This window comes from Bos javanicus, chromosome 9 (assembly GCF_032452875.1).
Source record: "Bos javanicus breed banteng chromosome 9, ARS-OSU_banteng_1.0, whole genome shotgun sequence".
In the NCBI taxonomy this organism is placed as follows: Eukaryota; Metazoa; Chordata; class Mammalia; order Artiodactyla; family Bovidae; genus Bos; species Bos javanicus.
In genome coordinates, this window is record NC_083876.1 from 71,461,781 (window position 1) to 71,487,413 (window position 25,633).

The following is a 25,633-nucleotide window of genomic DNA, read 5'->3' on the forward strand; positions in this document are numbered from 1 at the left end:
TGCTTGGTATTTTTGTAGGTCACATACTTTATCAGAGAATCGGATCAGGAGAGGAATTTAGCCTAACTCTCCATTTTGCAGATGAATCCTGAATTAGAAATGTTAAGTGATTTATTCAAAAGGAAGCTAAAAAGAGAATCCTGTGCTGGAGAAACCCTAGTGCTCCCAACTCTACAACTTGCTGCCTTTTCCTTTCTTTGTTTGAGTTCAACAAGGAGTTGCAAATACTGGAATCAGACTGCCTTTGTATGTATCCTTCTGGGCCTTCCTGCCGTTTTTCAGCAGTGTACCCGTGGAGAAGTTATTTACTGTCCTGCTTTAGCCATAGTTGTAGCGTATGTCAACAGGGAGTAATAATAGCACTTGCCTCATGGAATGTTGTAAGGAATAACTGAGTTTATACCAGAAAGACTCTGAAAATGCTTGTATATATATACATACATATATATGCATCTAACACACACATATATATTGAATTAATTTCTCTGAATAAATTGTTGAGTATATTTAATATTCAAAAAAGGGCTGTTAACCCTGCTGAAGCAAGATTTTTTAATCAATCAATTTTTTAAAAAAATAAAAGTTATCGTGTGTTTTGTAACATATTAATATTAAAACAGATACAATAGGAGGTCCTGTGAGGGGTCTGACTGGAATAGGCAAGGAGAGAGACTTCTGAAATGCTGATAAAGCCCTTTATCTTGATCTCATTGATGGTGAGGTGTGGGTGTTGAGGTAATAAATACTTAATCGGTTGTCTACTTTTGATTTGCATATTTTACTGTGTGTATGTTATACTTTACTAAAAAGTTTTAAAATACAGATATATTTACATAAGCTAGATGAACAAAAAGGATTTACAGTGTAGCACAGGGAACTATATTAATATCTTATAATAAACTATGAAAGAAAAACATCTGAAAAGTATATCTATATATGCATAAATTTATATATCTCCAAATCACTTTGCTCGGCACCTGAAACTAACACAGTATTGCAAATCAACTGTACTTCAATAGCCTAGGAAAATAACAGATATATTTAACACAAAAATTGGGTTTCCCTCACTTTATGTATCTCTTCCACATCCCACAAATGAGGACAAATGGTTGTACATTGGTGTACTTCCTTTCAGACATTTCTTTCTATACACGTGTAAATGTAAGAAGTATATGGGGTTGTAATTTATTTTTATTTTACATTTTTAAGCCAAAATAGATAATTGGTTGTCTTAAAACTTGCTTTTGATTTGTTGTATTTTAATAGTTTTTGAAATTGGTGCATGTGGTTTGGGGTACTTCTGTTTAATGTATGAATATGTTTTATACTTTAATTGATCTCTTCTTGATATATTTTTAGGTTGCTTGAAGATTTTTACTATTATAAAGTGTTGCAGTCATGGAGCTTATGTATCGTTTTGTATATCAGCCCCAAATTTCCATAGATAAAACTTTAGATGTAGGATTAATAGATGAAAGAGCATGTGCATTTTGCATAAATGGTGCCAAAATACAAAGAGGGTCATAACACCATGTATCCTTGGGAGGACATCTTTCTCATAAAACCAAAGGCAATATTATATGCCAAGTTGAATGTTGTATTTGTGCTTTGGTTAATAAGATGGCTTATAGCAGTAAATTCCTTGAGACTCACACACTAAATGGAAGAATTCACTGATAAGAGCAAATATTCTGTTAACCACATATGTAACAAATCTATGTTATATGTAGTTAGTATCTCGCTTAAGGGTGGTCACTACTCCTTACATGCACACGCATGCTTAGTCGCTCAGTTGTGTCCACTCTTTGACCCCGTAGACTGTAGCCTGCCAGGCTCCTTTGTCCATGGGATTCTCCAGACAGGAATACCGGTATGGGTTGCCATTTCCTTCTCCACTCCTTACATGAATGATTATTAATATATGTATTCATAGTTCTTAAACCACTTGGTAGGAAAAAAACTCAGTGTGTATAACATTCATGACATGCTTTTACTTAGCACCATAAAATATTTATAAGAATTGTTAAGAGAAGCTCTGTTATTGTTGAGAACTTATGAGGCATGGTATATTTTTATTCTGTTAAGAGCCAACTATGTGCCAGGCACAGTTGTAAGCACCTTACATATATTACTAGAGCATTTGAACATGTAGATGAAAGGCTTAGACATTGTATTATGATAAATGAGATCACTCCATATTGAATGTGTTATTAAATATTACCATATGTCAAACTATCAACTGTATCTTATCGATGTTTTGATTTGTAAATCTGTGAAATGTCACAATCTAATATGAAAATTAAAGTGAAAGCATCAAAATTCAGAAAATTGCTATTCAAGTCCTAGCTAAATTATTATGACATGTGAAGTTTAAAGTGAAGTTTGTTAGTCAGTTGCTTTTCCTGTGAAAGTCTTATATGTAGAAAGTTCTATCTCCAGAATATTCAGTCTTATAATTTCTGGTTTATTAAGAGTCTGGCTAACCTTTAATGGTATCTAGTACCTTAAGAGAGTAATCCAACTCAGAATAATAGCTAACTGATTCCTCCCAGTGTTGGATAAATATTGCTATCAATTTTTGTGAGTTTTTTTTTCCTGCAGAATTTCCTGTTATTTTAAGGGATTCAATAGGACTTAGGCACATAAAACTGAAAATTATATTACTATGGGGAAACTGCTCTGTGCCTTTGAGAAAGAACTCTCTTGCTAACTTAAGTACTATATGTGTGTAGAATAGCTAACATTTTCCTCCCAAGAAATTTCATGTATGCAGTTAAAACACTCTTAAATTGATTAAGGATTTGTTATATATTTCCAGAAGCACTCAAGAGTACTTTTATGGTTATAAGAGTAGAGTGCATTAGAATGCCAGAAACCAACGAATACGCTAGAGGCCTTCAAAACCATGCCCAACATTCCTGACTTTACCATATAAACACGCGGGACAGTCTGGAAAAACAAAACAACTCCCCTTCTCCCAAATGTAGGTAAGCCTGTGATGATAACACTTCAACTGGCTTGAATATTAATTTGATACTTTTTCTGTTAGAAGTAATTTTTATTACTTAGAAAATGGAAGGGCAAAGTTATAAATATGACTGATATTTATTTCTCCACTCAAGTATTATTTTACATCAGATGTCACCAGTTACCTTTATACATTTTGGAAAGTGGATTATACAGCTACCACAGTATTTTGCCTATTAATCAGGGAAGTTAAAAAGTCTTTTATAAATGTTGAATCAAAACTCACACTGCTGTGAGGGAATTAAATTTCAAGCCATATACTCCTTTTATAGGGTGAGAAACTGAAGTATGGAGAAATTACAAGGTTTTCCCAAAGCTATCCACTGAGTCATGGCAGACATGGAAATCTATGATTCTGTTTGCCTGATTCAGTCTGAAACTTCATGAAATTAAACTTATTTATTTCTTAACATGTGCCTTAGGAGTGTTTCATTATTTACTTATTTGTTCATTCATTCATACATTATACAGGAAACTGTTTTGCAAGATATAGTCTTAATGTAGGGACTATAAATAATTTGAATTTATGTATCGTAGATAGTTTCTTAAAAAAACTCATTGTATTTTTCTTTTTCATGAACATGAAAAAAAAAAGAAAAGATTAAGACATTAAAAACTAAGTTGGATTGTCTTTATTCAGGCCACAGCAGATTCTGTAAGTGCCTGAAGCGTAGACACTGCAGAGCAACTCGATTAGCTTCTTCAGGAACTAATAGAGTTTGAGTGTTTGAACAAGAACTTGGCTGAAGCCCCAGGTAGATGTGGAACAGAGTAACAACCAGGAGAAACCACAGCACCCCTCAAAAGTACAGAAAGGACCAACGTCCACATCTCTAACAACAGTATCTTTATATTTACTTTAATCAAGAGGGGGCCGGTTATTCTGATCCTCTCTCATCTTCCTGAGTTTCAAGTCTTATATTTTAAATTCTTTTTCATTGTGATCTTTTTCTTAACTAGTTTAACCAGTGTTTTCCCAAACTTGCTTCACCTGCTTCGTTTTTTTTTTCTCCATTCTTTAAGAGTCATATTTAAAAAGCAAACAGTATTTCTGAGTCAGACCTCACTTCTTGATGGAACAGCTAACACCACAAGTAGCTTCACTTCAGCAGAGTATTGCATCTTCCCGCAGCACAGCACGCTGTAACAGAGAATCCAAGGAATATAGGGCTGCCATCTACCCTCTCTCTACCTCTTCTCCAGAGTGTTTGCTGAACACATTTTTGGTTGGTTTGTTTTCTTTCCCTTTTCTTGCAGTCCTGAGACTTAGGACTCAGACTTGGCTCCAGCTTTATGGCTCATCAGCTCTTCCCATGTTCTTTACCAGGTAGTGCTGAGGCCCAAGAGCCCTTGGAGCCCTGGGAATTGAACAGACCCAGGCATGGCCAAGACCTAGGCAAAGGAAACTTACCTGCAGTTTAAAGATTAGTCTTTTTTTTTTTTCTTTTTTAATTTTTCTAAAGAAATAATTCAGTGTTAAATGAACCAGCAAACAAACAAAACCCCTCGGGTCTTTCTCAAAGGAGCATTCTTATAGCTTTGAAAATTTACTGTTACTAATTTCCATTTCATCTAATTGGATTTCTTTTCCTTTTTTTTTTTTTTTGGTCTGGGTATGAATGTGATATTTGATATACATTCATGATGACCTGGGGGCTTCCCAGGTAGCACTAGTGGTAAAGAATCTGCCTGCCAATGCAGGAGATGTAAGAGACATGGGTTTGATCCCTGGGTCGGGAAGATCTCTGGAGGAGGAAGTGGCAGCTGCTCCAGTATTCTTGCCTGGAAAATTCCATGGACAGAGACGCCTGGTGGTCTACAGTCCATGAGGTCATAAAGAGTTGTACACAATTGAGCGACTGAGCACACACACACCAGACTGATTGATATTAATTTAGTGTCAACTTTTAATTGAATGGTTTGAAAATAATGATGTACACTGACCTATTTCATATCCACCTTCCATTTAATGCATTTCATAGGCAGATATGCTTTTGTGGCTGACTGAATTCCCTCTTAATTCCTATTGGGAAACAAGGACTTTCTTATTTAAAGATGTGGTCATATTAACTAGGGGTACTTAACTTGAGGAAAAAATATTTAGGGGTGACATAAATGATTGCACTTTTTAATATCTAGTGTATGAGATACTTATTCTAGTATCTTAAGAATATTAAGATATTTCTTAATATCTGATATCTATGTATCTGCCACACATAAAAAAGCAGGATTCAATTTCTGCTCTGTGAACAGACCAGAGTGGAAGTTCTGAAAAGTAGATTTTTAAGACTAATAGGTAAGGAAGAATTGAAAGAAAGAAAGAGGAGAAGTAGATGGTTCTATTCGCTGAATCTCAGAAGCTTCAAGTGTTATGTCTACAAACTCATATGATCAGTCTTTTAATAAACCCCACTTACTTCTATACCCCTTATGATCCCAAGACAAAGAAGTAAGATGCTGTGAATTTCATTCATAGTCTCTGTCTCTCTAAGTTTGCCTTTAAAGTCATACTTTAGGGAAGCAAAGCATGGAATTGAACTGAACATAAGATTTATTTGAGATTATTTTCTGAATTCTTTCAACTTTGACCTTTAGGAAATTATTTGGATTACTAGATGCTAAATGGCAGATTTTGTAAATGTGATTCTATTGTTAATGCAGTTACAAAGTCAGTGGATGCTTTTATACTCTGATGCTATAGGGAAATTTGGGAGAAAAGAAGGTATTCAAACTTTCTTGGGAAAAAACCTTTCTTGGATGCCTCAATTAAAAAATCTGGGTAAATAAAATTCACTTTAGGTGTCCCAAATTTTAGGAAGGTAAAGAGCATTACATTTAATTAAATTCTTAACTGTTATTCTCTATAGACACAGTTCAGGCATGAAACTTGTATTTAGGGAAGTCAAATTTACTGCTATATTTTATATCTCTCATATTTACTTTGTTATATATTGGATCCCCTACTCGCAAAATAAAAACCATGATTTTCAGATGTCACACCTTTATTTCTTTGAAATTGGTAAGACAGAAAACTTTAGAGGAAAAGATAGGTTTGTGTTGCTGCTATTGTTTTTGTTTTTCTTTCTTTCTTTTATGGGGGTGGGGTACTTCCCGAGTTTTATCTTCTACTTTACAAATTGTTTCCTTAGCTGAATCTAATCAGCTGTTTATTTCATTCATTTCTCGTTTGAAATTTCAATGGATATATTTTTAAAAACACTTTTAAGGTTCTTTTCCAAATTTGTGTATTTACTTTTTGCGATTCGTGGGTCCTTCAATTTTGTTTCTATTTCTTCTTTAATTATTTTAAGCACACTTATTATATGTATGAGATCTTTCCGATTATCATTAATCTCAAATTTGGGGGTTCCAAATCTCCTGTTGTTGCATCTGTAGTCTCTGTGGTGTTTTGTTTCCTGGTGTAGCTTATCACTTTTGATGAATTTTTATTTCAGAATCCTTTATGCCCTGTGGGCCAGTTTTTCATTTGCTTCCCTGGAGTCTAGGGAGTTCAAATCTCTGGCTCAATCCCGATTTTAATATTTTGGCTTGAGGTTTCCATGCTAGCGATGCAGTGACAATTTAGAGTTACATTTGTGTGAGGCTGAGGTTTGATTTATCTCAATTATTTTCTCTTACTCTCTTCCCCAAAGCTCTTTCACCTGACAGACTTCCTCATTGAGTTAGATGACAGGATGAGTTGTCCTAGCTTCTCTTCAGTAAAAGAGACGAACTTCTCAGACTTCTTCCTTCCTGTGTTACCTCTTGCTGTTGTTTTCTGCCCATCTTTATAAATGAACATAAGGTCAGCAAAACAGTCATATGCAAACAGAACAGAAAAAATTTTCTGCTCAACTTTTTCATATCACCAGTTTCTCCAGAATCCAGGTGTGACACCTGATAATTATGTTTGTCTTACTGGTTACATATCAGTTGCATTTGCCTGATAAAGATTTGTCTTTCATGTAATCCCACATATCCATCTTTTCTCTAGGCTTCTTTCAGTCGCCATTATCAGTCCAGGTTCTCCTGATTTCTTATTCAGATTATCACAATGGCCTTCAAGTTAGTTGCCTGCCCCTTAACTCCAGTCACTGGTCCCAATTTTTCATAAGTTGGAGGTAGATGTATTGTTGCAGTTATGTCATATTTACCATTTATTTTTTGTGTTTCAAAGGTATCAAAGCAGTAATAACAAAGTGTATGTATTCACTAGTATTTAGCACTTTACTCCTGTTTTTGCCAATTCAGAACTTCTCAGCATTCTGTTAACACTGAATGCCAATTCCTTGCTCATGCTCTTTTCTGAAAATGTGTTCTCTTTTATGTACTCATCTATAATTCTGTTACTGTAAACTCAGTCTCTGAGTGCTAAAGAAACCAATCACAACTTCTTTGCTTTGTATAATGGCAAACTCAAAATAGGTAAAAGGTACTGTGGTGTTGGAGAAGACTCTTGAGAGTCCCTTGGACTGCAAGGAGATCCAACCAGTCCATTCTGAAGGAGATCAGCCCTGGGATTTCTTTGGAAGGAATGATGCTAAAGCTGAAACTCTAGTACTTTGGCCACCTCATGCGAAGAGCTGACTCATTGGAAAAGACTCTGATGCTGGGAGGGATTGGGGGCAGGAGGAGAAGGGGATGACAGAGGATGAGATGGCTGGATGGCATCACTGACTCGATGGACATGAGTCTGAGTGAACTCCGGAAGTTGGTGATGGACAGGGAGGCCTGGTGTGCTGCGATTCATGGGGTCATAAAGAGTCGGACATGACTGAGCGACTGATCTGATCTGATCTGATCTGAATCTCACCTGATCAAAATATCAAAAACTGTTCATTTTTACAAACTAGTGTGAGTTCAGAAAATTGGTTCAAGATTGGTGACAAGGGCTACTAACTCCCTATATATAGATAGTTAATGCAGTTCCTGAAAATAACTGATTAGTATAACATTCTTAGTTGGACAGAGTTAAAAATTATTTTCATAGAAATCACATAAGTACAATTCTACTATATAGAAAAAACTTAAAATATTTTAATTAATTATATGAAGAATGAATAAAACAGAAATTTTCTTCCAGTCTGTCGTTAGTAAATGGCTTACATTTTTGAAATACATGATTTTATTTAATCCTAACAAAATATAGGTATTATTAGTGTTCATATATGATGGATGAAGAGGATGATATTCAAAGGTATTTATGAACTATCCCAAGGCCATAGTTATCCAGTAGGAAAGCAAGGACTCACATATAGACTTGTTTTATTCCTAAAGTCTTTACTTTGTTGATGTTGTTGTTTAGTATTTTACAATGTCATGAACTGTACAGGGTCCTTTGTCCATGGGATTCTCCAGGCAAGAATACTGGAGTGAGTTGCCATGCCCTCCTCCAGGGGAACTTCCAACCCAGGGATCAAACCTGCCTCTCCTGCTTTGCAAGTGGATTGTTTACCCACTGAGCCACCGGGGAAGCCCCTAAGTCTTTACTGGGAGTCACTGCATTTCTGTTTCCTCCAGAAAGACATTTTTTAAACCTCTGGGGTCTCAAGAGGAGAGAAGAGCAGATAGTTTATTCAGAAAGGCTCAAATAGTTCTTTTCTGTCAGGCTTCATAGTTCAGTGAACTATTACAATAAATGCAGAAAGCTCTGCAGTCAGAGAATGTGTAGTATGGGAAGAACAACAAGGGAAGCATGAAAAAGAAAGTAGGTTACAGAATATGTAGGTGTAATAAAAGTTGCCAAGCTCAAAATTCTTCGAGATGTTTCTGTGAGACTAGCTGGTTTCAATTATATGCGTGTTTTCTAAGTTGACTAGCCAACCATCAACAATTAGCAAACACAAACAAAACATAACCTTGGCTGGCCCTTCCTGTCAAAAATCAAGTGATGGTAATTTATAACTCCAGGAAGATGGCTACTATCAAATGAATCTGTATATCACTAAGGACCCAAACGCATGTGTGCGTGCTCAGTCGCTTCAGTCGTGTCTGACTCTGTGTATCCCTAAGAACTGTGGCCTGCTAGCCTCCTCTGTCCACGGGATTCTCCAGCCAAGAATATTGAAGTGGGTTAGTGTGCCTTCCTCCAGGGTATCTTCCCGACCCAGGGATTTAACCCGTGTCTCTTGCGTCTCCTGCATTGGCAGTCGAGTTCTTTACCACTAGTGCCAGCTGGGAAACCATAATTATCATGAAATTCGGCTTGTTATCATTTTTCAGCATGAGAAATTAACCTCATTATTTTTAAACATTTTGTGTTAAATGGACCATTTTGCAAAATCCATGCCCTGTCTTGTAAACAGTTCAAAAATAGCTCAGCATCTACTTTTTAGCTTGACTTCATTTAAGGAGATTGAAGCCAGACATTACTGTTCACCTCGATCTGTTTATTGGACACCTTTTCTGTTTTCCTTTTGTACAAGCAGGGACAAGAGTCATGTGCATGGGCACAGAATGCCCATCTTACCTTTCTGAACAGTTGGCCATAGAGTTGGAGCTAGGTGTTCTTTGCGCTGTTGGCTTCCCTCTCTGGCATGCTTCCTGAGCAGCTGGAACGAGCCAATGCCTGACCCAGCTTCAGAGACCCATTAACGAAATTTGGAGGGCAATGAGGGGAACTTGGTGCGGAGGATCTAAAGGCAGTGTCATTCTTGACAGTTGATTCCAGCTGTAATAACTCAAGAATGCAGTGGGAATAAAACTTGTTAGACCTCTTATACAATTGCAGTTTTATGTGAGGCAGTCTCTTAGTAAAGGAGAGAATTTAATTGGAGATTAGGAGGATTGCTCATGGAATCCAACGAAGCACTGAGCAACGATGCAGCAGGAAGAGCAGAGAGACAGTGAGGCTTCATGAGTAACAGGATCCAGGGACTTGAATTCTGCCAGGACTTTCTTGCCATCTCCCGTTTTTGCTTCTCTTTCTGGGTCAGCTCCTTTCTGTCTCTCCCTAGCAGATCAGCTTTTTACTCATGGCAATAGTAAAAAATAGCATCCCAAGTTTTATATGCTAGAGATTTTGCCACTGATGGAGGAGTAGCCTGGTACTTTCTCGGGCCTACATCCTAAGCCATTGGAAGGGATAGTGACGAGTCATTAGACTGAAGTAATTTGATGTCACTGGAAAAGTCCTGGGGGACTTAATGTGCTATAAGATGAATACTGGTCAGTGTGATATTCATAGATGTATATGGGCTTCCCTGGTGGCTCAGCAGTAAAGAATCTGCCTGCAATGCAGGACTTGTGGGTTCAATCCCTGGAAGATCCCCTGGAGCAGGAAATGGCAACCCACTCCAGTATTCTTGCCTGGGAAATCCCATGAACAGAGAAACCTGACAGGCAACAATCCATGGGGTTGCAAAAGCACTGGACACCACTTAGAGACTAAACAACAACAATAGGTATATAAGTACCCTCATGGGACTTCCCTGGTGGCTCAGACGGTAAAGCGTCTGTCTACAATGTGGGAGACCCGGGTTCGAGCCCTGGGTTGGGAAGATCCCCTGGAGCAGGAAATGGCAACCCACTCCAGTACTATTGCCTGGAAAATCCCATGGACAGAGGAACCTGGTAGGCTGCAGTCTATGGGGTTGCAAAGAGTCGGACTGACGGAGCGACTTCACTTCACATGCAAGCAAACCTTAATTTTATACACAAATGTTTTTGAAAATTCATTTACAATTTGATAATCTGCAAGTCAAACAATAGATTAGCTGTTCTAAATGATAGAATATAATGGAATGCCAGACACCTTGCCTTGGTCTAGAAGACTTTTCATGTATAATAAATCCTCTGAAGCCCCCACCTAGAGTAGAATAGGGGCTGTGTCAGAGGTTATGGACAGAACTATCCACACACTTCCATCTCCACTGCAGAATCTTCACAGGAGCTAGAACAAGAGTTTGGGTGGGGTGCAATCTTTATATCTTACCCTAAGAATGTACTAGATATTTGGGCTTCCCATGTGGCACTAGGGGTAAAGAACCTGCTTGCTAATGCAAGAGAAGTGGGTTCAATTCCTGGGTGGGTAAGATCCCCTAGAGAAGGGCATGGCAACCCACTCCAGTATTCTTGGAGAATCCCATGGACAGAGGAGCCTGGTGGGCTATAGTCGATAAGGTCACAAAAACAGTTGGACACGACTGAGCAATTTAGCAGATAGGCATGCATACTCGGCATTTGGAAGATGGGTGGAGGAATGTAGTCTCTTTCCTTCTTCTTTTTTCTTTGCACTGCAGCAAGACGCAAACATAGCCTCTACTGTGCATGCACCCTCACAGGAGACTCCTGGTGGAATTCCTAACCTTTGCCCGCAGAGCAGTGTGATGGTAGTGATAGGGTGAAGGGATGGCAAGGACTGTGGAATAAGGCCTGGAACTCAGGGAGAAGGAAGATGGAGCTCTCCCTAAACTTCTACTTTGGTCCATGGCCCCAGGGAACAAAAGCATCTGACTTCTGGTCACCTGTCGTGGGTCATTTTGGCAGACTGATGTATTGCCAGAGCTGCAGTAGCACCAATGAAAGAATGGTTTATCCCAAGGAAAGGGGCAAAGCTCTGGGTTGAAGAGAACATAATCCGATCTTTATTTTAAAGCTATCACTCTGACTATGCCGTGAAAAATGAGGTCCAGGGAGCAGGATGGAGGGCCCTTAGGAGGCTGCTGCTTCAATGTAGGGAAGGTGATGGCTTGAACTACTATAGTATCTGTGAGGAGTGAAACATGGAGGGATTCGAGTGAACTCCTTGAGGTATTGCTAGGTCCTTTATTGAATGTGGAGAGGAGTGACAAGGAGTCGATGACAGGTGTTAAGCTTTAATGATCAGTGGGAGGCCTTGCCATCTGTGTATATAGTCTAGCAGAATAGCCACCCCCCACCCACCCCCTGCAGCTTCTGTCTTAGTTCCATGCCAGCTCTGAAACAGGGAGCACCCCTTCACCCTTCACATTTGCCTTTAGCCAGAGTAAGGGCTTCCCCGGTGGTGCGAGTGGTAAAGAATCTACCTGCAATGAAGGTGATTGATGAGACTCAGGTTTGATCCCTGGGTCAGGAAGATCCCCTGGAGGAATAAATGGCAACCCACTCCAGTATTCCTGCCTGAAGAATTCCATGAACAGAGAAGCATGGTGGGCTACAGTCCATGGGGTATCAAAGAGTCGGACATGACTGAGCACGCACACACACACACACACACACACACAACCAAGGGAAAGCATGCCTTGTTAGTCTAGTATTGGTGGTTTGCTTAGAAAGACAGAGGATTAGGGTTACATCACACAGACTCCACAAGCTCTTCCTACTTCTTTCAGCATCTTCTCTTTCTTGAAAGCACAGTGTCCTTTCTGTGCCATTTCTAAGTCTAAATATCTCATGCCGTTTCTGAGAAATGTTTTTAACATTTGATATATAATCTCATTATATGTTTAAATTAGAAAATTTGCTGATTTTTTAAATTCTGATTTTCCATAGGACAGGAGTTTCCACCTTATGTCTAGGGCAGAGTTCAAGAAAAGGATATGATCAATTTTCTGTATGTTGAAAACCTAACTTTAGAAGAAATAATCTAACACAGAATGAGTGAGGTCGCTGTGATTCCTGTTCGAAATTTACCATTTCAGGGAGAATGGCCTTGAAATAGAGCTTGGAACTAAATTATTGCCTCATAAAACAGCATGAGGTTACTGTTATTCCTTAATTTTATATCTTTATTATGAGGTAATACTTCTCTTATTTGATTTGAAGAATGGTCTTGTCTTTTTCTCATGTATTTGTGAATATTAAATGTTAAAGGACTTAGCATAACAACCATTGCTAAATTATGATGTAAAATAATACTGTGTCTGCAATTAGCCCAGGTAGTTTTACTTGGTCCAGTAATATAAAATCACTGGGCTCGTAATATTTTAGTACTTTAGAGTGTTTGGCAAAGAAATAAATTCATGTTACCGTAAAACAGTTAAACTAAGTAACAATCTCAATTTTAAGGAAATATAAAGCAAAGTATTATGTTGTAACATGGAACATTGATGCAAATAACTCCCCAACTGGAACATTAAGTAGATTCTGAAGCAATGGTTAACAGAAAAAGGCTAGTCTTTGCTTTATTCTCTTATGCTTCAACAGTTTTCTGGCTGTCTTAATGTTTAATTTCACTTGAGTTAGCACCAGTGAGTGCCCAGAGATGGTAGTCCTTCTAGAATATTATCAGTTGTTTCCTAGTGATTGATATTCTTAATTTAATTCTTGTGTATCTTTTCTGGAAATACTACGTTTAAACCTTCAGTTCAGTTAAATCGCTCAGTTGTGTTCGACTCTTTGAGACCCCATGAACTGCAGAACGCGAGGCTTCCCTGTCCATCACCAATTCCCGGAGCTTGCTCAAAGTCATATCAATCGAGTCTGTGATGCCATCTAACCATGTTATCCTCTGTCATCCCCTTCTCCTCCTGCCTTCAATCTTCTACATTTAAACCTCGATCACATCTTAATATTATTTTAGCATGATCATTGTACATGTGTTTTGGGTTGAGTTGTTTTTCTCAAAAGATAGGTTTAAGTTATAACCACCTTACTTGTGAATGCTACCTTACTTGGAAATAGGGTCTTTGCAGATGTAATCGAGTTAAAATGAGATTTGACCAGATTAGAGTGGGTTCTAGTCCAATAGCTGGTGTACTTGTAAGAATAGGGATATTTGGACAGAGACACACAAACAGAGGAAGTTCTTTGGAGAGAGAGGCAGGGAGAATATTATGTGATGGCCACACTAAGATGCATCTACTAGCCAGGGGATGCTAAGGATTGCTGGTAAACACCAGAAATTAGGAACAGACAAAGAATGATTCCTTTCTAGAGCCTCCAGAGAGGGCATGAATCTTCCTGTGTGTTAATTTAGGACTTTGTACTGTCAGAACTATGAGAGAATAGATTTCTGTTGTTTAAGCCACCTAATCTTAGTACTTTATAACAGCAACTTTAGGAAACTAAAATGACATACTATGTTATAAATAAATAATAGGCTACATTTGATTATAATAGTCATATTATTATAAGTATTTTATTGTTGCATATGTGTGCTCAGTTGCTCAGTTGTGGCTGACTCTTTGCGACCCTACGGACTGTAGCCTGCCAGGCTCCTCCTCTCTCCATGGAATTTTCCAGGCAAGAATACTGGAGTGGATTGCCATTTCCTTCAGGGGATCTTCCGAACACAGGGATCAAACCCAGGTCTCCTGCATTGGTGGCAGATTCTTTACCATCTGAGCCACCAGGGAAGCTGAAAATTTAATATTGAGATTAGTCCACCAGGTACTGTGTGAGGCAAATAGGAAAATACCTATTTGCCTAATGGTATTTAAAATGGACTATTCTCAATATTAAATTTTTTGAAAAGTTACAATATTCTACCTGAAAAGCATAGCATTTTGCTTAACGTAGCCACATATTTGAGACAGAATTTTCAAAATTAAGTTATATGGCTGTTTACACTTTTTGTTTGCATTGTCAAATACATTATGTATGATTTCATCCACCATTAATTTTGTCATCCATTCAGTTAATATTTATTAACCACGTAATGTTTGCCAGACACTAAGATAGGTGCTATAGATGACACTGATAAATAGGATAAAGAATACTTGCCTTAAAGAAATTACTCTGGTTTTGAAATTTATTTCCCAGAGAAAGACACAGAGTTCACTTGAAGATAGAGTCTACTACTTGGAAAATTCCCTTTCATTGTTTACTGTGCTTTTAACTGATCTTGTGAAATCATTTTAGCATCATTTGGTTTTACTTACTCTGTCTTCCTGTATTATGGTGGAAAAAAATAAAATATAATTGCAAAGAGGCAATAGAATCAACAATAATCAAAGTATGTGAAGCCAAAGACATAATTCTTTATCAAATTATGTATATTTTTTATGTTTCTTTTTAACCAATACCCAAATACATGCTAAATTTACATTAGTATTAGCATAGCTAAAATTTTGTGTTCCGATTTTTTTTTACTTACTATATAATCAGTACTTTTTGCTTTTCATGTCATTTTTATAATTGTACTTCTGAGCTTTGCATTTATATTAAATTTTTGATCATAATTTGTTTAATCGATGCTCTGCAAAGATGAAGCTACATCTAATTTTTATTACTGTGAATGCCACTGTAGTGAATACCTTGTCACTTTTGGAAGGAAATGGTTTACTCCCTAGGAAAGTTGATACATTGGGTAAAAAAGTTTAAACATATTTTAAAATGCAGTGACAGACTGCTTTCTAAAAATATTAGAAAACTTGGCATTATCAGTGGCAGTTGAATGAGGACACCATTTTCACAGTATCCTTTCTGACACTGGGTATTAATAATATTTAAAATGATTAGTTATTGAAGATATGTATAGGAATCCAAACTGTACACTTGTTGCTTAAGTTTGCATATTTTGGCAACTGTGAAAGTGAATACTTTTTCAAATATTTGTTTATTACTTACATTTTAAATAGTGATTTTTCATATCTTTGCTTAGTCATTTAATAGCTCCTTAAACTTTGCCTCGGAGAAGGCAATGGCACCCCACTCCAGTACTCTTGCCTGGAGAATCCCATGGACGGAGGAGTCTGGTAGGCTACAGTCCATGGGGTCTCGAAGAATCCGACACGACTGAGCGACTTCACTTTGACTTTTCACTTTCATGCACTGGAGAAGGAAATGGCAACCCACTCCAGTATTCTTGCCTGGAGAATCCCAGGGACAGAGGAGCCTGTTGGGCTGCCGTCTATGGGGTCGCACAGAGTTGGACACGATTGACGTGACTTAGCAGTAGCAGTAAACTTTGTCTTAGCAATATTTTTGCTTTTAAAGTCATCTTTATAGTATTTATTGAACATATTTTTATAATCTGTTGTATCTTTTTATTTTGCGGGCTATTTTTCTCTATTCAGAAATAAAAAGTTTTGGTTTTGTTTTTACATAGCTGAATTTAATGTTTCTTCCCTTGATACTCTGGTACAGTATTTTTGCCATTCATCTTACCCATCTATTAGATGAAAAGGAACATTAGATTCCCCCTTTAAGAGAGTACTTGGCTAATTTGTTATCCAGGTCGGATCAGATCAGATCAGATCAGTCGCTCAGTCGTGTCCGACTCTTTGCGACCCCATGAATCGCAGCACGCCAGGCCTCCCTGTCCATCACCAACTCCCGGAGTTCACTCAGACTCACGTCCATCGAGTCAGCGATGCCATCCAGCCATCTCATCCTCTTCATCCCCTTCTCCTCCTGCCCCCAATCCCTCCCAGCATCAGAGTCTTTTCCAATGAGTCAACTCTTTGCATGAGGTGGCCAAAGTACTGGAGTTTCAGCTTTAGCATCATTCCTTCCAAAGAAATCCCAGGGCTGATCTTCAGAATGGACTGGTTGGATCTCCTTGCAGTCCAAGGGACTCTCAAGAGTCTTCTCCAACACCACAGTTCAAAAGCATCAATTCTTCGGCGCTCAGCCTTCTTCACAGTCCAACTCTCACATCCATACATGACCACAGGAAAAACCATAGCCTTGACTAGATGAACCTTTGTTGGCAAAGTTATGTCTCTGCTTTTGAATACGCTATCTAGGTTGGTCATAACTTTCCTTCCAAGGAATAAGCGTCTTTTAATTTCATGGCTGCAGTCACCATCTGTAGTGATTTTGGAGCCCAGAAAAATAAAGTCTGACACTGTTTCTACTGTTTCCCCATCTATTTCCCATGAAGTGGTGGGACCAGATGCCATGATCTTCATTTTCTGAATGTTGAGCTTTAAGCCAACTTTTTCACTCTCCACTTTCACTTTCATCAAGAGGCTTTTGAGTTCCTCTTCACTTTCTGCCATAAGGGTGGTGTCATCTACATATCTGAGGTTATTGATATTTCTCTCGGCAATCTTGATTCCAGTTTGTGTTTCTTCCAGTCCAGCGTTTCTCATGATGTACTCTGCATAGAAGTTAAATAAACAGGGTGACAATATACAGCCTTGACGAACTCCTTTTCCTATTTGGAACTAGTCTGTTGTTCCATGTCCAGTTTTAACTGTTGCTTCCTGACCTGCATTATCCAGGTAGTAGGGAGAAAATGACTGTAAAGAAAATAATCCCTCACAGTTTCTTCCTGCAGGAGAGAGGAAGGGCTCATGATGCTGGCAGATGTAGAATCTTAGCAGTTTAGCAGCAGTTGGACTAGTGGCCACATTTCCTAAGTTGCGCACCTTATCCAAGGCAAGGGTGGGCCAGAGTGGTCGGGCCAAGGATCAGGAGGTCCGCTTGGATGGGAAGAGCAAACCAGAGATCAGCAAGAAGCAGGACAGGAAGGGAGAATCAGATGTGATGCGAGGGTCTGTAAGGAGATGGGGGAGAGTGGGAGAAGAAAGACGAAGGTGCGAGGTGAAAAGGAAAGAGCTGGGCTCTTTCCCATCACCGTTTCTCAGGGCCACCTCCAACACAAAGAATGACATCTTTAAATCTAGAACTCCCTGGCTATCTATCTTTCTAAATTCAGATGTATACTGTAACACCTTTCAGTGTGTTAATATCTACCCTTCCTCATCCCCACCTTAAATGCCCTTTAAAATAGTGCTTTTCTTTAAAAATGACACCTTTCTGGTTTTGGAGTAATTGTAATCAGTTTCTTACTGAGACTGTCACAATACATACATATAAGTTGCCATTCCCATTTTAAGACTTTTAAAAATTTAAAAATTAAAATTAGAGAAAATTTTAGAAAAGAATCTTTGATTTGTGTCTCTGTGTTCATGTATATGTAAAACAATGTACATTTTAAAACGTCTTATGTTCTAATAAAGAAAGTAACTTGTTTATTAAAGACTGTACTGCAGGGCAGAAAAGAAAAGAAACTAAAACCATGTCTTTCTAGTTGTAGTAGGGAATACTTAAAACCAAGTAAAACCCCTCCAATATGTTGAATGTTCTATAAAGTGAGTTGGGAACATATTGCTTCTGCAGACTGGAATATTTATTTTCCACTTAAATGATATCTTTGAAAACTTTTGATGTCTCTAAATATTCCTTGAAATGTAAGCTTAATAATTTATATCTGTGTTTATGCTTATAATGACACTTTTTTATAGAGATCTTTTTATAAACTCATATTCTTTTAATTTTATTTTAGAATTAGAATATGAAGGGCTGGAAATGTATCATTACTAATTTAAAGTGCATTTCATAGATTAGTGAGCTTGAGCATTGTTTTGTGGTGATTGACCATTTTTCTGTAGGAGTGCATATGCTTTTCTGTTTAGACTGTAAGAGCTCTTTATTATGTCAAGGACATTAGCTTATTATTAGTTTGATATTTGCAGAGATACTTCTATATTTTCATGTATCTTTTAATTGTGATTAATTGTGGGTATGGGGGGGAACTCAAGGGGGTGTTTGGCTTTTTTTGTGTTATATTCCATTGCTTCTATTATATAAGTCTTCTCTATATGGGAATTTAAAATATATATGCCTGTTTTTCTTAGAGTATATTTAGACTTCAGTTTGCCTGGAAAATTTTTAATGTATTATATCAAGTAAAGATAAATTTTTTTGAGTAGTTTACTGACCAGTTTTCCTTCTTACATATTTCTGTAACACCTTTTTATCATGATAGTCTTATTTTCATTCTTTTTAAAAAATTGTGCATGCATTTTATCACATTATATTTTTTAGAACAGAATTTGATCATCTGGCAATTGAGACAAATTTTCTTGTAGTATGGGGCTGTCGTATTAAAATACACATTATATTTTCTTCAATTTTATATTCTTTAGAAAATGAATGGTTAATGCAGACTTTTGGAGAAGGAAATGGCAACCCACTCCCGTATTATTGCTTGGAGAATCCCATGGACAGAGGAGCTTGGCGGGCTATAGTTCATGGGGTCTGAAAGAGTTGGATACGACTGAGCAACTAACACAAAACACAGACTTTTAACTTTTGATCTGTCAATTTCGTAATAACAGACCTCTCTCAGCAAAATAGCACACTGGGTGTTTACTGCACCCTGGGTCTCTGAAGTTGTCCTCAGATGCTTTTGTTTATCTGCAGAATGCCTAAGTAGCTGTTTACTTATCTCAGTATTACTATGATGTGATTTTCAAGGTCATCATTTCTATCAGATATGGGAACAATACTAAGAAATTTTGTTCTTGAAAAATAATGTCTCTACAGATTATTATCATGTAAATCAAAGTTTTGGTAACTTTACAAATAATTTTAAAAGATAACTTTTTCATTTTTCCACTTTGTTTTCATCATTTTGTTTCAGATAGTCCATTTTTAATTGGAGGAAGCTGCTTCTACTTGGGGGTGGCAGGAGAAGTAAGAAAACCACATGGAAGACTCCCAGGATTTAAATGAGCAATCCGTAAGTCGTAATTCTATCTCAGTTTTACTGAAAAATGTTGTGGTAAGAAGACTCAAAATCATACTGGAAGGGATATATTGTAAAAAGCAAGTTTTTGTTAAACATATTTTTAGTCAAATTTTGAATCTTCTTTCAAGATCATAAAACATACCTTTGGAAATGTATACTGTTTCTACTTAATGATATCATATATTGAGGTCTTCCTTGATTGTCTGCTTGTAAAGACAGTGATAGAGAGATGAGGGCATTGAAATTGTGCAAAGTGTTTTTTTACTGTCTAAACAGTTTTACACACCTCCTTTATTAGGTTTTATTCCAGAGGTACTTGGATGGTGCATGTGGGGTTGAATGTCAGGAGTATGAAAGGTGAAGCATATCACTTGCATGCCTATTGTTCACTTTAAGGGTGGCGACCACAGTCCTGAAGGGATTTCCTTATTTTGCTAAGGTCTTTATAGGGCTTCCTTGTGGCTCAGCCAATAAAGAATCTACCTGCAATGCGGGAGACCCAGGTTCGATCCCTGGATTGGGAAGATCCCCTGGAGAAGGGAAAGGCTGCCCACTCCAGTATTCTGACCTGGAGAATTCCATGGACTGTATAGTCCATGGAGTCGCAAAGAGTCGGACACAACTGAGCGACTTTCACTTTGCCCAGGGAGGAATGCACGATATTGGTGGCAACCATTCTAAAATTCAGATTTCTCAATGGGAAAGGACTTATATAGCCTTTCCTCCTAATTTATTAGTAGTGTCTTTGTGATACTAGTCCTTGAGTGTGTGCAGTGGGAGTCAGTGGAAGGTTCTCCTTTCACTCCCCACTCCCACAGTACCATCAGTTGCATCCCAGATGTTCTGCCCACAATTGGTGATGTCACAAATGAGGAGATGTATACTTACCATGTGTGCATTATTTGCTTGTATGATCATGACTAGATCTTAGAATCTTATGTTCTCATCAGGCAACAAAGGACAGTATATTTGTTATAATAATATGCTTCTGGAAATGATTTCTGAAATGAGTTCAATTTTAAAATTCAGAGTAATGTGCTTTCTGATGTATATATGTTGTTCCAAGTTAGTTTGCTTTCTGTTAGTGATTCATTTAAATGACATGATAATTGAGGTTTTAATTTATAGATAGATATGACCATTGTCTAATGTCTTTATATATTATTATGTAATTTCACTGGTATCATTGCGGAAAAAATGTAACAAAAAATTACAAAGACCATTAAAAAATTCGTCAAATAGTAGAGGTTATTCCTCAAAAATGCCTGAGTTTTTACAAAAGTAGACCAAAGGCAATTGGGAAGCAGGGGCTTCAGAGTAGTTTTTTAAAATGCTGGTTATTGAACTTAAATATTAGTAGCATGGGCTCTAGTGAAATGGATGATAGTATGATGATATGTCACCTATGCCATTCACTGCCTGTCTTTTGATCGCAGTGGCATCTGAGGTCTGAAAGTGTGACCATGTACCTGAGTGAATGATGATGTCATCTTAGAGGCAGTGCTTTGTGAGAAGGCTACTGTATATCTGTACTTTGTTCCGACACACTGGGCATTACTTAAAAGTTTGTGTCCATCTGTATAAGAATGTGTGTGTGTGTGCATGCGTGTGTGCACGTGTGAGCTAGATTGACCTACCGTCCCTGTTTTCCAGGGACCCAGGAGTTTCCTATGACTTGGAACTTTCAAAGCTAAAGTTGGTAGAGTCCGTGCAAACCAGGGTGATCCAGTTAATTGCCATAGGGTGTGTATATTTATACTTAAGAACAAATTTTTGATTCAGCATGGTTAGATGAAGCTAAAGACAATATAGTCTTAGGTTTAACATTAGAGTGAGGTTATTACACAAGATGCTTCATATCACTTTTTACAAAATGAAACCCAACCCCTGTAAATCATATAGGGTTTACTCCTAGTGATATTTTAATGCTGTGGAATTTGGTTTTTTTTTTTTTTTTTAATTAAGTTCTCAGTGTTGTTCATGTTCAGCCAGGTTTGAGAATCAGAAATCTTGAGTGACTGACCTTCTGGTCTTTCAGCTCAAACCCAGCTGCTGAATTGGTGGTAGGAATGGGAGAGATTTTGAGAGAAGGAAAGATTGCTCTCATTCTTTCTTTTTCTCCCTCCCCAGTGCTAAACTCTTCCCCTGCGGATGATGATCAGATCAGAGTCAGAATAGAAGCCTCTGTTCTTTGGTCGTCAGGAGTGGGTTCGTCTCTTTTAACCCACAGGAAATGTGAAGTTTTTGTCAAGGGTTCATGGCTTGATGGCTTTAATTTTGTAAACATCATAAATCCTTCTCCTTCAGCATCCTTAGACTTAGCAGAACATACAGGCCAATCTGTTAATCTTGTGCATGTGTAAAGGGATGCTTGGGACTATTAAGTCCCAAGTCAGAGTTGGGACTTCACAATAGTCTTCTGACTCCAAGTCCAAAGCTTTCCCCATTACATCCACATGCCTTAAATACATTTGAATTTTCTTGTTTGAACTTTCATTACCATAGAATAAACTCCCATTTGGGTGAAATGATTCCTATTTGAATGAAATCTTTAAATGACTTTAAATCTTGCAGAATATATTGATTAATATCTCAAAACTTTTTGAAAAAATGTTTGGCATTTATTAAGATAAGGACAAATAGGCTGAAATTTTTTAAAAGTTCATAATAAAATGAAAGAAAAAGTTCATAATAAAATGAAAGAGAATTTACTTATATCATACCTATTTTACTTCAAAAAAAGTTTTTTCTCTAGGTGTAGATGTAGCAAGAGGTGTCATTTATTGCACACCTTATGCTCATCTAGCATTTTCTGTATATTAACTTCACTCCTTACCATATTCTTGCTTCGTGTTTGTTAGGGTCATCATTTTACAGATAAGAAAACTGTGGCTTAGAGAATATTAAGGTCAACCAGCTTTTAAGTAGCAGAGATTAGAATCGAACCTATTTTTCAGTTCAGTCTGTCAGTTGTGTCCAACTCTTTGTGACCCCATGGACTTCAGAACACCAGGCTTCCCTGTCCATCACCAACTCCCGGAGCTTACTCAAACTCATGCATGTCCATCGAGTTGGTGATGTCCTCCAACCATCTCATCCTCTGTCATCCCCTTGTCCTCCCACCTTCAATCTTCCCTAGCATCAGGGTCTTTTCCAATGAGTCATTTCTTCACATCAAGTGGCCAAAGTACTGGAGTTTCAGCTATTTTTATCCGGCCCTAAAATCAGTTGGTTTTTAATAAGTATGTATGTTCATTCTTGCACATTCAGCTGCCTTCCAGGAGACATAGCTGCCTTGGAGCACAAGGGTCTGTACACTCAGCAGATAAAAACTGAGCTGAACCCATCAGCTTTCCCAGTTTTTCCCTCTTTCTCCTCTCTTCCATCTCAGTGGGTGGCATCATCAGCTACTGAGTAAGTTCATTCAGAAAACTGGAAGTCATCCTTTTCTCCTTCATCCCCATTTCAAAATCATATCCATTCTTAATTTTTAGTATCTCTCAAAGTTGTTCTTTTGGTTCCAAATCCTTATTTTTGATCTTTACTTTTATCTCCTGTAGTTTTCTGCTCTAAGTTTTTTCTATAGTGGTCTTCCTAATTTACATATCTAAAGTGAAATTCGCTCAGTCCAGTCGTCCTCAGTCCAACTCTTTGTGACCCCATGGACTATACAGTCCATAGAATTCTCCAGGCCACAATACTAGAGTGGGTAGCCTTTCCCTTCTCTAGGGGATTTTCCCAACCCAGGGATTGAACCCAGGTCTCCTGCATTGCAGGCGGATTCTTTACGAGCTGAGCCACAAGGGAAACCCAAGAATACTGGAGTGGGTGCCTATCCCTTCTCCAGCGGATCTTCCGGACCCAGGGATTGAACAGGGGTCTCCTACATTGCAGGTAGATTCTTTACCAACTGATCTATCAGGGAAGCCCTTTATATATCTAATCCCATCCTTATTCTACTTAATAACCTTCACAGGCTCTTTCTTGCCTTCAAGAGAAAAATCCAAAGTGTGTAGTAAAGCACTCAGATTTCATTGCTTGCCTTTATCTATAGTTTTAGTTTTGGCTTCTCTCGGTTCCCTGAATCTCGCAGGCTCTCTGTGGTTTCTATGTCTTTGCTAGTACTCTAACTTCTTCCCTCACTGGAGAACATGTAAGTCTTGACTACTGGCTCTGGGTTTCACTCCCTCGAGTAAGGCTCTCAGGTTTCCTCCTCCTTCCCCAGGCAGTCAGCTGCATTGGGTCAGGGGCCCCCTGCGCTGTGCTGCTGTACCCTTTGGCATTTACCTCTCTACCCCAGGACTTACCCCACAGAGCTGAAATCTTATCTGTTTATTTGCCTCCCTACTAGATTATAAACTACTTAAGAGTAATAATGGGTCTTGATCATCTTGTATCCTTCCTTCTTAGCACAATTCTTACTGACATTCAATAAATGTTTTCTTCAAAGCTCTTATATACTGTTAGTAAGGTATGTTAGTGAATAGCCTGACAAATTTTAGAAAGCCAAGATATTATTCTCAGAATGGATTACTGACTCATGAATTCATATATCACTTATTTAAAACAGTTGTGTATAACATGTAACACTAGTTTTTAACAGCACGTGATGAAAACAAATTTTGGTCCTTATTTTTTTTTTTTTTTGCACTTATCTGGATTACTTTTTGCAGTCTGGTTTAGAGGATCTAGGAAATTTTAAGGGGTAAACAAAGTAAAATTTAACTTTCATATTTGAAGTTCTTTATTAGAACTTTATAATTACTTAGAAGCAGTTTGTTATATCCAGTTATAGCTCACTACAGTTTTTAATGACATGTTGCTCTTATTAGTAGAAATAAACATGAATATAGATTATGCAGAGCAGTATTTATACTAACAATCAGAAATACCTTTGATACTCTAAAATATATTATATTCTTTGTATTCAAATAATGACTAATCAGTATTTATGTTTTTATAGCTCCTAGAGTATCCTTACACATTGACAAATTTTAGTCTTTTTAAAAGATTTCCACCGATTTTTTCTAGTCTGACTTATTCATATCAAAGTGAGAGGGCACTTGGCCTAAATTTACCATCAAGCTAGAAGGTTTTAAAAAATATTGTTTATAAGTTCAAGTACTACATGTTACATAGTAAAATGTTAGTGTTTACTAAATAAAATGAGGTAAAATGAATTACAGTTTATGATGCAATTGCATTCCCTAATATTAAACATTAAGGGCCTGAATTTTCCTACATTATTACTGAATCAGTTAACTTACATTACTGATGACATATTTCAATTAGTGAAGTCTAAATTAAGTCACATCCCTTGGATCCATATTTTACATCATGTGTTTCAAAAGTATTTTTAGAAGTTCATATATATATATATATATATATATGTAGGCATTACTAGTGTTTATTTTCTTGCATCAAATCTGCTAATTTAATAATGCATATGAAAATTCCAGAGTTAGCTTAATAAACTAACCTCTTTTCTTTCTGTTTTTCACCCCTGGACTACCAAATGACTTTAGAATTATTCCTCAGTTCTTTGTTCTTAGAGATTCTACAATATCATTTTTGCCTGTAGCCACTAGATCATCTTTAAAACCTGGACTGCTCTCTGAGCTATTTGGATAGGTTTTTAACTGTTGTATGGAATTGAATATACCAACAAACTCTCCACCTAGATATAGAGCTTCAGAATCAACAACTTCTATCAGTGTTTCAACTCTATGCAAGAAAAGAATTATTTTTATTAGTTTCAGTTTAAAATCACTTTTTCATTTTTGATAGTGTAGCATTATCAATATCTAGAAATCCTATTAGTCTTCTATTGTTTTTTATCTTGGATAGTCTAATCAATTTAAGCATCATGCACACAGTGTATTTTATTCAGTTATAGCCAAGATCAGCTTATTCATTTTGAGGCTACAAATCTGTTTGGAAGAACTTGGCCTTTTAATTAGTCAAAAGAACCATATTTATAACATGTAATTTTTATAGCATCGAACTGGACAATGTACTTCAGAATTCAACAGAATTCTGCTTAAAGTTGAGTCAGTTTCAGAATTGATGTAGCTCCCAGTTATCAATTATAGCTTTACTTTGCAATTAGATAATAGAGTACCTAAATGGTGAAATTACCAGGTAGTGTCTTTAAGACATCAGATGTACTGAAGCATCCGAAAACCATTTACGTTGGTGAAA

The 25,633-nt window shown here is 37.3% G+C and overlaps 1 protein-coding gene across 9 annotated transcripts in view; it reads left to right on the forward strand.

Moving 5' to 3' along the window:
* The window catches only part of EYA4 (EYA transcriptional coactivator and phosphatase 4), a 367,222-nt gene that overhangs the window by 59,477 nt on the left and 282,112 nt on the right, over positions 1–25,633 (forward strand). For all 9 annotated transcript variants that reach the window (XM_061428024.1, XM_061428029.1, XM_061428025.1 and 6 more), the window contains exon 2: positions 19,325–19,423. In XM_061428024.1, coding sequence (XP_061284008.1) covers positions 19,391–19,423 — 33 coding nt within the window. In that variant the 5' untranslated portion in view covers positions 19,325–19,390. The remainder of the gene's footprint in view (positions 1–19,324; positions 19,424–25,633) is intronic.